Below are 13,269 nucleotides of genomic sequence, written 5' to 3'. Positions count from 1 at the left end.
CAGCAAATCTAAAGACAGCGGAATCATGAGTAGTGTAGTTCTCTGTACAGATGAATCACTACTATTTAACTAAAAGCAGCAGTGCCAATCTAGAGGTTGTTAAGCTTCATATCAATGTGTTCCTGTTAGCGTTCCTTTTAACGTTTCTGTTAGCGTTCCTGTTAGCGTTCCCTGCTCTTTGCTTGCGACTGGGGGCGCGTGAGGTGATTACTGATAAGGACCCGTTTCACAGGCTGAGTCTGACCTGCAGCTAGTGAGTAAACTGTTGACGTGTCATGTGGCATTAGGAGCGGGAGATGCTGATGGGGTTCGACAGCCGTGGGAGATCGGGAGTGTGATAAGATTCTAATCAGAGACTTCCTGTCCACACTGAAGCTATGTGACGGTCCTATTACCTGTGGACCAGTTGGCGTTTATTTCTGAAGCATAAAAGTCTGAAGGAAGTATTCATGTCTAAGGTCAGGAGTCTTTGCAGAAAATCCAATTAGCATCCACATGATTCTGAGATGTAATGTTTCTATAGGTGAGGTTTAGTTGATCAATCCATATTTTGTGAGATCTAATTTAGTGTAATTGTAGTATGATTAGTCCCTCCACGTCATTGACATCAATCTTAATTAACAAATTAAATCTCAAAATAGTGTGTATAAACCCTGCAGTGCTCACAATCAGGATAGGCAAATTAGATCTCACAGTCATGTTGATTGGCAAAGCCTACCTGAAGGTTGTGATGTGCATTGAGACCATCAGCATAATCACACGATTTAATTTGTCCATCTATATACAATTGACCCTTCGCTAAGCCCTGTCCATGAATTTTGGCCAACCAATCGCAGCTCTATAATGGATAGCAACTGTCATCGAGTCCAACACCTCAGACAAGCTCAAGTCTCTTCCCACACTCTCTTCCTTCTCTCCTCCTTCCTCTCCTCCTTCCTTCTCTCTCTCTTCCTTCTCTCTCATCTCTCCCCACACTCCCTCCCCCTCTCCCCACTCTCTTCCCCCTCTCTCCCCACTATCGTTTCACTCTTTCTTCCCACTCTCTCTCTTCCTTCCCCATCTTAAACTCCCTCCCTACTCTGTCAGACACACATCCACAGGATGTTAGCGGTTATTGTATAGCCGTACCTGGGAGAGGGGTAGGAGCACCATAATGGAAGCCTATAGCTTGGTCATGGTACGTTTGGGGATTGGGCAGTTTGCCTCTGGTCTTGTAGTGGAGCTGTGCCCCTCTGGGAAGACTCCACCTTAACATGTTATTACTGTATGACATCCACAGAAAAGCAATCTGATATGATTTAACACAAGGAAGAAATCCTGTGGGTCTCGGGGCATGAGTTCCTACAACTGTATCTTACTAACTCAGCACATTTCTGAAAGCTGACATCTTACAGGATTTAAGTTGTGTTGGGGTCTTGTTGATTTATGTGGCATTGGCACAATTTGATGGTTGGAGTGGTTTGCAAGGGTTGGACATGCATGTTCCCCCAGAGCCTCCAACCACACACAGACTGGTATTATTCATTCCATTCAGTTGGAGCGGTATTTGAGGTGGGATTTAATTGGCCCCAGACACTGACAAGTTCATCAGACCTGTCATATATGCAGTTCATTTGATCCTCCGCTCGGATAGAAGATTACAATGGGAAATCAAAGTGAAAACCACTGACATTAACACACGTATCAGGGGAAATTGCATACTTACATTCACAGCTCTCTGGGGGGGGGGGGGGGGTCTTGATAGACCTCTGAACAGAAGGAGGCTGTTAACTGGATTTTGCATCTGTCTGCAAAAAAACAAAGGTACACTTGTTACCATCCTGATTCTACATCAAGGATGGCAGGACCCAATTCTCCTAGCCTGATAACAAATAACAAATGTTCAATTCCAAGTCGACCCTGTGGCCAAGGGGTAGGCAACTAGATTCAGTTGCAGGACCATTTTTGTCGGAGCGGATGGTGGGGTGACCGGAACATAATTATAATCATTTCTACACTGCAAATTGACTACAACTAAGCCCAAAAAATATATATATTGGAAAATAACAATAATTTCATGCCTTGGTTAAATTGAGACATGATCACATATGTATATTTTTTTATTCACAGGATTCGCAGGAATACAATATTTTTGTTGTTGTTGCTGAATTCCAAAATGAATATCTCTTGCGGGCCGGCATAAAAATCCCTTGTAGGCCGGTTTTGGCCCGTGGGCTGCTGACCCCTGCTCTAGGTGTGATTTCCAGTATGTTTAGATCAAGTGTCTAAGAAAGGAGACGATTTGGAATTGGCCCCCACGTCGTCACCTAGAACCAGAGATGTCAGGTGGACCTGCTGTTTAACCTGGAGACAGAAATCCCTTCAATTTCCTTTATCCTCTCAAACCCCACGACTCACCTTCTCCAGTTGCCCTCCTGGCCTGCGCAGGTGGCCGAGGTGTGTGTGAGTGAGTGTGACCTTCCTGTGACCTTCCTTACAATAAGTAACCTGCAATGCCCACCTGCCGCGTAACCTGCTCTGTTAGCTTAATAGCCTCGGTTTCATTTCTCCATACACACAGCACACCCACACCACATACCACACCACATACCACACCACACCACACACCACATACCACACCACACCACTACACCACACACCACATACCACACTACACCACACACCACATACCACACTACACCACACACTTATCAGGCTAAATGTGTGGTGTCCAGGAGCAGTTGTGGCGCCGGAATTAAACAGGTAATGACAATCTTTAATGAAAGAGTTGACAGAGGGCCTCAGCTGCTGTTGACACTGGCTGATTACTTCTCCTTCTCCAGCCCTCTTTACCCTGACGCAGCTGAGAGCTTCCTGGAGACACAGTCTGTGTGTGTGAGAGAGAGGAAGGGGGGGTTTCACATACACTGCTAAGTGCCTTTGCAGCTCCATTCAGGCCATTTGTACGAGGGCGGCAGGTAGCCTAAGGGTTAAGAGCATTGGGCCAAGAACCAAAAGGTTTGAAACCCTTAGCCAACAATGTGCAAAATATATCGATGTACCCTTGAGCAAGGCACTTAACCCTAATTGCTTTGGATAAGAGCGTCTGCTAAATTAGAAAAATGTAAATGTCTATTGATAGTCAGGGCTGCTCAGGCTGTGAAAAGTGATTGGAGGCGAGACCACTGTCTCTAACAGTGCATGATTCCTATTCTAGGCTCCCGAATGGCACAGCGGTCTAAGGCACTTCCTTTCAGTGCTAGAGGTGTCACTACAGACCCTGGTTCAATTCCAGGCTGTATCACAACCGGCCGCGATCGGGAGTCACATTGGCCCAGTGTCGTTAGGGTTTGGCCGGGGTAGGCCGTCTTTGGAAATAAGAATTTATTCTTAACTGACTTGTCTGGTTAAATAAAGGTTCAATACAAGATTCTAAAGGCTAAAACATCCCTCAGTCTTGAAACAACCCTGAAACACCACAGTGACATTTAAATCCAAGAATAAAGCATTTTGGGGTGTATGTATGTAAATGTAGTGATTACACAGTACACTAATACAGTCTGCTGTGTGTGTTATCTCCACAGGTACTACTCAGACATCAGTAAGATGCCGGCCATCAGTGACCAGGACATGAATGCGTACCTGGCAGAGCAGTCCCGGATGCACATTAACGAGTTCAACAGCATGAGCTCCCTCAGTGAGATCTACTCCTACGTGGGCAAATACACAGAGGAGGTACGGCAACACACCGTGGACAAAAATCACACTTTATTCAAGACAGGTAGCAGTGTTCCATTTAGGACAGCCAGTCGTACACAGGTGGGTTTGAAGTAGAAATGTAGATGACTTGGTTCAGCCGATCTGGAAGATGTATATAAAATACATTTACAACCCAGACGGAGTATATCAGCACTTCAACCTCTCCTGGAGGACTCCCAACCATGTCTGTGTTCTACTACAGAGATAACACACTTCTCAACTTAGATCATCAAGCCATTCTGTTGTGGAATAATGCCTAGTTAAATTATTTTTTTATTTTTTCAAATACCCCAAAAAATAAGATGTGGTAGTTCAGGTCTTCAACTAAATTGTGAGACGTCAAGGGGTCCCAGAGGAAAGGTTGGAGAAACACTGTCATACAGAAGCAACATTTCTTGTATGTGCCATTACTCTGCCATTGTCAGCTAGCAGTAACACGTGGACTGGCTGTGTGTGGGGCTGACAGTAACACGTGGACTGGCTGTGTGTGGGGCTGACAGTAACACGTGGACTGGCTGTGTGTGGGGCTGACAGTAACACGTGGACTGGCTGTGTGTGGGGCTGACAGTAACACGTGGACTGGCTGTGTGTGGGGCTGACAGTAACACGTGGACTGGCTGTGTGTGGGGCTGACAGTAACACGTGGACTGGCTGTGTGTGGGGCTGACAGTAACACGTGGACTGGCTGTGTGTGGGGCTGACAGTAACACGTGGACTGGCTGTGTGTGAGGCTGACAGTAACACGTGGACTGGCTGTGTGTGGGGCTGACAGTTACACGTGGACTGGCTGTGTGTGGGGCTGACAGTAACACGTGGACTGGCTGTGTCTGGGGCTGACAGTAACACGTGGACTGGCTGTGTGTGGGGCTGACAGTAACACGTGGACTGGCTGTGTGTGGGGCTGACAGTAATACGTGGACTGGCTGTGTGTGAGGCTGACAGTAACACGTGGACTGGCTGTGTGTGGGGCTGACAGTAACACGTGGACTGGCTGTGTCTGGGGCTGACAGTAACACGTGGACTGGCTGTGTGTGTCTCTCTCTGTCAGATTGTGTGTGGGGCTGACAGTTACACGTGGACTGGCTGTGTGTGGGGCTGACAGTAACACGTGGACTGGCTGTGTGTGTCTCTCTCTGTCAGATTGTGTGTGGGGCTGACAGTTACACGTGGACTGGCTGTGTGTGGGGCTGACAGTAACACGTGGACTGGCTGTGTCTGGGGCTGACAGTAACACGTGGACTGGCTGTGTGTGGGGCTGACAGTAACACGTGGACTGGCTGTGTGTGTCTCTCTCTGTCAGATTGTGTGTGGGGCTGACAGTAACACGTGGACTGGCTGTGTGTGGGGCTGACAGTAACACGTGGACTGGCTGTGTGTGTCTCTCTCTGTCAGATTGTGTGTGGGGCTGACAGTAACACGTGGACTGGCTGTGTGTGTCTCTCTCTGTCAGATTGTGTGTGGGGCTGACAGTAACACGTGGACTGGCTGTGTGTGTCTCTCTCTGTCAGATTGTGTGTGGGGCTGACAGTAACACGTGGACTGGCTGTGTGTGTCTCTCTCTGTCAGATTGTGTGTGGGGCTGACAGTAACACGTGGACTGGCTGTGTGTGTCTCTCTCTGTCAGATTGTGTGTGGGGCTGACAGTAACACGTGGACTGGCTGTGTGTGTCTCTCTCTGTCAGATTGTGTGTGGGGCTGACAGTAACACGTGGACTGGCTGTGTGTGTCTCTCTCTGTCAGATTGTGTGTGGGGCTGACAGTAACACGTGGACTGGCTGTGTGTGTCTCTCTCTGTCAGATTGTGTGTGCGCTGGAGCAGGACGACGCCGCCAGGAAACAGAGACTTTCCTTCAAGCTGGAGCAGGTGGTGGCCTTCATGAGCCTGGAGAGCTGAGGACCGCACTTCCCAGGGCGCACTGGGAGACCCGTCAGAAACCGAGCCGTGCCTGAGCAAAGACCTGTCCATCTATCTCTTCACCATCGTCATCAGCATCAGAACTCCTCTCCGTTTCAAAGACAACACATATTGTCCTGTTTTCTTCCTCCTCTTCCTCCTCTTCCTCCTCTTCCTGACAAGTGTTTGGCATCTCATCCGCTCAGCTTCATAGGACGTGCTGAGAAGACTGGCTGACGGACTGACTGGAGGGTCGGCAGAGCTGGGGACTGCTTTTCCCACCATGCAATGGGAGGGCCTCATCCCAGCTTTGCTGCGTAGAAGAGTCTGATGGAGGGGTGGTTGTCTGCCAGCTCGCCATATCGGCATAATTTACACCTTCATGTTGGGGGAGAAACAAACATTCTATTTATGTTGCCTTTAAAAATAACACTGATAGCAAAGTCTTTTGCAACCACAATGTTGGACATCAATTTGTTCAGACTTTCTGAATAGGATATTAGTCAATGAAACTACTACAGAGTCCAGTTAATTGTAGTGCTATAGTCAAGATCACATCAAACGTGGAAAAACAAAGTGGTATTATATAAATGAGGAAACCAAAATGACCACCTCTGAAGACAAAAAAACGGAAGGTTTGCCTGGTTCACACAGCTCTTAAGATTGGGAAATAGGCAAACTCCAGAATTGTTTTCTCAATGTAGCTTTGAGGTGTATTTAAAGAAACTCCGATAGGGGCTGGGGAGAGTTAGTGCTTCTTGAATTTTCCTTTTTTTCCGAAAACCTGACTGACTTTGAAATCCAGAGAAGAACAGATTCCCCTTTGTGGCATTGGCACAAGTCTGCTCCCACCCACCAACCAACCCCTCCAAGTAACTATAGATAAACAATCCTCATCTTCTGAATCTGTCTGGCTTGCTCAATTATCCTGACTATTATAAGACTAATTAGTGGAGGACAGACCCAGGCCTGTCTGGTCTTCCTCTGTGACGAGAAGCACACATCCAACTCTTGACCACAGTGACCCGACAGCTCTGACACCTGGAACGGTCAGTCTGACCCATGTGTGCTGCTAACGGATGGAGGTCACTCGCCGGTCTATCAAAGCACACACACAAACAGATACACACGGCAGCTGTCCAAGAGCTGTCCTGAGTGGATCTCTACTCCTGATTCACCCTCTGATCACACTGTCTGAATACTAGGGGAGCTGACTGACATCTACTGAGAGGAGGAGAGGGACGCTTCACTAGAGCAGTCTTACCATGGACCCATGCTTTATACATGACAGAGACGGTGCGGTACTGCTTAAATGGGATCTGCTCTGCTGAGAGAGAGAGACCTTCTGTAAAGACTTGGGACGGGGGGAATCAATTGATGGACATAACTGGTCAGCCGAAAAACCAAAGGAGCTTGACATTTTAAAAAGACAAAAAAAGTTATTTAAAAACAATGTATTTAAAGGAAATGACACGGGAAAAGGATTTGGTGAAAGAAAAACCCACCCCACAACAACAACAACAAAGACTTAACCCTGTGTGATTTTCTGACCTCAGTGTGCCGAAGGGGGAGCCGCGGACGAGTCCCGCTCTCCTCCTTGCCGTCCCGGTTTCTCCCGTGTTTGGCACACCGTTTTTCTTCCCTCTTTGTCCGGTTTTCCACGTCAGTTTTTTTGCACAAGTGTGGAGACAGCTTCCATGCGGGAATCCCAAACTCTGAGCGCTCTGGGTCGCTCATGTTGTGTGTTAGTGTAGTCGTCCTCCGCAGCCTTCTCCAAGCCTCAAAAAGCTGAAACTAGAGTGAGAAAAACAAGTCAACGTCAAATAGACGACCGGAAACGGACATGAACAGACTTGTGGAATGTGATAACCTGGATGGGAGAGGGAGATAGAGAGAGATGGAGAAACGATGGAGAAACCCTCCTTTCCTTTAGACCTCTGACCTTTCTTTTGCCTTGACAACGTGCCCCATGTGGTGATGTGAATGTGTGGAGACCGCCCTCGGTCCACCTTCGGTCCTTATTGGCTTTTTAAGCGCATGTAAAACTTCAATTTAAAACGACAAAAAAAAAGAGGAAAATAGAGAAAATAAGCAAATGATGCTGTGGATGTGTTCTTTTCTTTATTTCGCTTGGAAGAAAAATCTGAGGGAAAAAAGTGGATTGTTCATGTTAAAACTATAACTAACCGTTAAGGTGGAACCTTTATCTCCCGTTCAGCCCATGCAAACCTCTCATTACCATGTCTTGTGAAAGTGTTAGATGCTAATAAGAATAAAGTGGTACCTTAAAATCCAATATATTATATACCCTTGCATGCTGACCTATTTGGATGTTATGAAACGGAACTGCCTTGCAATCAAATATATTTATCTACTGCTACTAGGAAACTTTAAACGGTTCACAAACAAAACGGTTATTTTGAATTCTCATGGACTGATGTAGTACAATAACTCACGACTAAGTTTTAATTCATTCAGTCCTTTTGCTTAGTCCTTTCAGAGTAGATGGTCCTCTAACACCCATCCATATACATGTTCCAATAGTTAGTGACTATTCATCAGTTCCAGAACCCTCAGGTTTTGGGTCTGGTAGACTAATTCTGCAGTGAGCTTCTTGCTCTTTCCTTGGCTGCTATTGCTTCTCTAGTGTCTGTCTGTGTTTCCATCCGGAAACTATCTCCCCGAGCCTATAACCTTACCTTTGGATTCTATTATTTTATCATTCAAAAAATGACATTTATTTTTGTAAGCCTAGGACTGGCTGCAAAGCTACCTTGTAAACGTCTTATTGCGCCACCTGTTACTATAGTTGTGTTTTTTTAGATTCTGTTTTGCCAGTTGTTTGATCTGAAGAGCTCAGTGCATAGGGAACTAGCATTAGGAGGGCTTTCAATGAAAAAGCTTGCTCATACGAAACCCATCGCACAACATGCCTCATTATTGGAATCCTTATGGTCTTATGGGGTGTACAATACATTCAAGTCAATCATAGATGACTTGTCTGTTAGTATTTGCTGTCCTTCGATTCTACTGCTACATCTAAAGGTGTTCTGCACAAACTTACTGAAAAGATTCTAGTGGTTTTAACAACAACAAAAAACTCTCCTTTGGACAATTTCAAACGATTAAACGTCTCTTGATGAACTCATCAAAGAGAAACAGGTGTCTGGAAGCTTCAATAGCCACACTAGCTCTGATCCTGAAAGCTTCTTAGTTGATTGAGTTTTGTAAAATGTGTTTTATTTCCGTCACACCATCGCTGTCTATTGTATGAACCATATCTAATTCATCCACAACTGAGCTGTCTAAAGGGGTGAGTTCTGTCAGTGGTTGGTATTCAGGTTCGAGGGGGTACATTCATGAACAGCGCGTTCTCTGGACGTTCTACACTGCCAACATGTTCAAACTGTTCACAAAGCTTGTGATCAAATAAACAATAAGAAAGAACTGAAAGGAATCTACTGTATTAATTCAGTCTGATGGAAAATCCCAGGTAAAATAGTTTGGAATTAAGACTGAGCTTGGCAGAGAACTCAACGTTTAGGAGCCCTTGTTAAGTTTAGAGACTGTAAATTGACCCACTATTACCCATGTATTATACTGTCTCTAGCTACCCAAAGTTTCCTCTCTAAGTCCATTGTTTTTATTTGGTGGTGAAGAGAATGAATGTCCTAGAATGTCGTAGTGAATCTGCCCCCTGGTGTTGTAACATACGGTGTTTCCATTTCCCCCATGTTCCCCGGCGACAAAGCTCGTCTGAGACTACTGACCCCTTTGTTGCCGAGGGACTCGATAAAGCTTCCACCTTCAACGTTTTGTAGGAACTGAAGATAGGTCCTTCTAGCGCTCAGTGTTATAGCAGGTGTTACAGAAACAGTAGAAATACTTTTACTATTACCATATTTGCTGAGAGATAAAGAGTATCCTATCAAGAGATAAAACTAAACCTGGGGGAAAAGGCCAGCTTCTCTAACTTTGCTATAATTAATTGTATACCTGTGTATGTAAATATAATGCATTCCTATTTTGCAGTCAAGAACAAAATACTATTTGTAATATAGAATAAACTTTATTATGAAACAGTGGTTTGTAGTTTGTGTTTATTCATATGAAATTATTTATTTAAATATTGTTATTTCACACAGCAGGTGTGAAATGGAAACTGTGTACTGGAATTAATGGATTCATTTCATATAATGGGAAGCAGAATGTCCCGTTTCCCTCAGAGTAGAACGGCACAGGTGAAGCAGAAACCTACAGCACTTTGTTTTAATATGTTGTATGGTAACCCGTAGTAGAAAAGCAATTGTACACTCAAAGTTGTTTGTTGTGATGCCTTCACCTCGTACCTAAGGCCGCAGCACAGCCGCGGTAAAAACAGTCACAACACACACCCTTTCGTGTACAATTGCTTTATGTGCAATTCCACGGTGACAGGATGATGCTGAGCCTCCAATGTTCACTTTAAAATGCATGTCAAACAAAAACAAATACTTGCAAAGATAAACAATCCAGACAACTCTATGCACAAAGACTACTGTATCAATTTCCACGGAACATTTTACAAAAGCATTTACTTGAAGAACCGTGCAGATGCAAAGTTTGGTAACAGAATGACAGTTGGTGCTGTTTGTGCCGTCATTCTGGTAACAGAATGACAGTTGGTGCTGTTTGTGCCGCCATTCTGGTAACAGAATGACAGTTGGTGCTGTTTGTGCCGCCATTCTGGTAACAAAATGACAGTTGGTGCTGTTTGTGCCGTCATTCTGGTAACAGAATGACAGTTGGTGCTGTTTGTGCCGCCATTCTGGTAACAGAATGACAGTTGGTGCTGTTTGTGCCGTCATTCTGGTAACAGAATGACAGTTGGTGCTGTTTGTGCCGTCATTCTGGTAACAGAATGACAGTTGGTGCTGTTTGTGCCGCCATTCTGGTAACAGAATGACAGTTGGTGCTGTTTGTGCCGTCATTCTGGTAACAGAATGACAGTTGGTGCTGTTTGTGCCGCCATTCTGGTAACAGAATGACAGTTGGTGCTGTTTGTGCCGCCATTCTGGTAACAGAATGACAGTTGGTGCTGTTTGTGCCGCCATTCTGGTAACAGAATGACAGTTGGTGCTGTTTGTGCCGCCATTCTGGTAACAGAATGACAGTTGGTGCTGTTTGTGCCGTCATTCTGGTAACAGAATGACTGTTGGTGCTGTTGTGCCGCCATTCTGGTAACAGAATGACAGTTGGTGCTGTTTGTGCCGTCATTCTGGTAACAGAATGACTGTTGGTGCTGTTGTGCCGCCATTCTGGTAACAGAATGACAGTTGGTGCTGTTTGTGCCGTCATTCTGGTAACAGAATGACAGTTGGTGCTGTTTGTGCCGTCATTCTGGTAACAGAATGACAGTTGGTGCTGTTTGTGCCGTCATTCTGGTAACAGAATGACAGTTGGTGCTGTTTGTGCCGTCATTCTGGTAACAGAATGACAGTTGGTGCTGTTTGTGCCGCCATTCTGGTAACAGAATGACAGTTGGTGCTGTTTGTGCCGTCATTCTGGTAACAGAATGACAGTTGGTGCTGTTTGTGCCGTCATTCTGGTAACAGAATGACAGTTGGTGCTGTTTGTGCCGTCATTCTGGTAACAGAATGACAGTTGGTGCTGTTTGTGCCGTCATTCTGGTAACAGAATGACAGTTGGTGCTGTTTGTGCCGTCATTCTGGTAACAGAATGACAGTTGGTGCTGTTTGTGCCGTCATTCTGGTAACAGAATGACAGTTGGTGCTGTTTGTGCCGCCATTCTGGTAACAGAATGACAGTTGGTGCTGTTTGTGCCGCCATTCTGGTAACAGAATGACAGTTGGTGCTGTTTGTGCCGCCATTCTGGTAACAGAATGACAGTTGGTGCTGTTTGTGCCGTCATTCTGGTAACAGAATGACAGTTGGTGCTGTTTGTGCCGTCATTCTGGTAACAGAATGACAGTTGGTGCTGTTTGTGCCGCCATTCTGGTAACAGAATGACAGTTGGTGCTGTTTGTGCCGTCATTCTGGTAACAGAATGACAGTTGGTGCTGTTTGTGCCGCCATTCTGGTAACAGAATGACAGTTGGTGCTGTTTGTGCCGCCATTCTGGTAACAGAATGACAGTTGGTGCTGTTTGTGCCGTCATTCTGGTAACAGAATGACAGTTGGTGCTGTTTGTGCCGCCATTCTGGTAACAGAATGACAGTTGGTGCTGTTTGTGCCGCCATTCTGGTAACAGAATGACAGTTGGTGCTGTTTGTGCCGTCATTCTGGTAACAGAATGACAGTTGGTGCTGTTTGTGCCGCCATTCTGGTAACAGAATGACAGTTGGTGCTGTTTGTGCCGTCATTCTGGTAACAGAATGACAGTTGGTGCTGTTTGTGCCGTCATTCTGGTAACAGAATGACAGTTGGTGCTGTTTGTGCCGCCATTCTGGTAACAGAATGACAGTTGGTGCTGTTTGTGCCGTCATTCTGGTAACAGAATGACAGTTGGTGCTGTTGTGCCGTCATTCTGGTAACAGAATGACAGTTGGTGCTGTTTGTGCCGTCATTCTGGTAACAGAATGACAGTTGGTGCTGTTTGTGCCGTCATTCTGGTAACAGAATGACAGTTGGTGCTGTTTGTGCCGTCATTCTGGTAACAGAATGACAGTTGGTGCTGTTTGTGCCGTCATTCTGGTAACAGAATGACAGTTGGTGCTGTTTGTGCCGCCATTCTGGTAACAGAATGACAGTTGGTGCTGTTTGTGCCGCCATTCTGGTAACAGAATGACAGTTGGTGCTGTTTGTGCCGCCATTCTGGTAACAGAATGACAGTTGGTGCTGTTTGTGCCGTCATTCTGGTAACAGAATGACAGTTGGTGCTGTTGTGCCGTCATTCTGGTAACAGAATGACAGTTGGTGCTGTTTGTGCCGCCATTCTGGTAACAGAATGACAGTTGGTGCTGTTTGTGCCGTCATTCTGGTAACAGAATGACAGTTGGTGCTGTTTGTGCCGCCATTCTGGTAACAGAATGACAGTTGGTGCTGTTTGTGCCGTCATTCTGGTAACAGAATGACAGTTGGTGCTGTTTGTGCCGTCATTCTGGTAACAGAATGACAGTTGGTGCTGTTTGTGCCGCCATTCTGGTAACAGAATGACAGTTGGTGCTGTTTGTGCCGCCATTCTGGTAACAGAATGACAGTTGGTGCTGTTTGTGCCGTCATTCTGGTAACAGAATGACAGTTGGTGCTGTTTGTGCCGCCATTCTGGTAACAGAATGACAGTTGGTGCTGTTTGTGCCGTCATTCTGGTAACAGAATGACAGTTGGTGCTGTTTGTGCCGCCATTCTGGTAACAGAATGACAGTTGGTGCTGTTTGTGCCGTCATTCTGGTAACAGAATGACAGTTGGTGCTGTTTGTGCCGTCATTCTGGTAACAGAATGACAGTTGGTGCTGTTTGTGCCGCCATTCTGGTAACAGAATGACAGTTGGTGCTGTTTGTGCCGTCATTCTGGTAACAGAATGACAGTTGGTGCTGTTTGTGCCGTCATTCTGTTACCAAACTTTGCATCTGCACTGTTCTTCAAGTGTTTTTGAGACATTTTCAGTGGAAATTGTTACAAGTAGTCGTTGTGCATA

The 13,269-nt window shown here is 45.7% G+C and overlaps 1 protein-coding gene across 1 annotated transcript; it reads left to right on the top strand.

Moving 5' to 3' along the window:
* The first annotated feature begins 3,314 nt into the window (after positions 1-3,314).
* LOC139533776 (plexin-A4-like) lies at positions 3,315-9,717 on the top strand. Its single transcript, XM_071332138.1, has 2 exons — positions 3,315-3,714; positions 5,537-9,717. The coding sequence occupies exons 1-2, from the start codon at positions 3,499-3,501 to the stop codon at positions 5,630-5,632; spliced, it is 312 nt and encodes a 103-aa protein (XP_071188239.1). The 5' UTR covers positions 3,315-3,498; the 3' UTR covers positions 5,633-9,717.
* Positions 9,718-13,269: the final 3,552 nt, after the last annotated feature.

This window comes from Salvelinus alpinus, chromosome 11 (assembly GCF_045679555.1).
Source record: "Salvelinus alpinus chromosome 11, SLU_Salpinus.1, whole genome shotgun sequence".
Classification (NCBI taxonomy): Eukaryota; Metazoa; Chordata; class Actinopteri; order Salmoniformes; family Salmonidae; genus Salvelinus; species Salvelinus alpinus.
This window is presented reverse-complemented; position numbering and strand designations above follow the sequence as displayed.

Excerpts from the sequence above, each read along its gene's own strand:
- LOC139533776 (XM_071332138.1), top strand. The coding sequence starts at position 3,499 with ATGTATGTAAATGTAGTGATTACACAGTACACTAATACAGTCTGCTGT. Across the intron at positions 3,715-5,536 it reads TGGGCAAATACACAGAGGAG|ATTGTGTGTGCGCTGGAGCA; the intron begins GTACGGCAACAC and ends TCTCTCTGTCAG.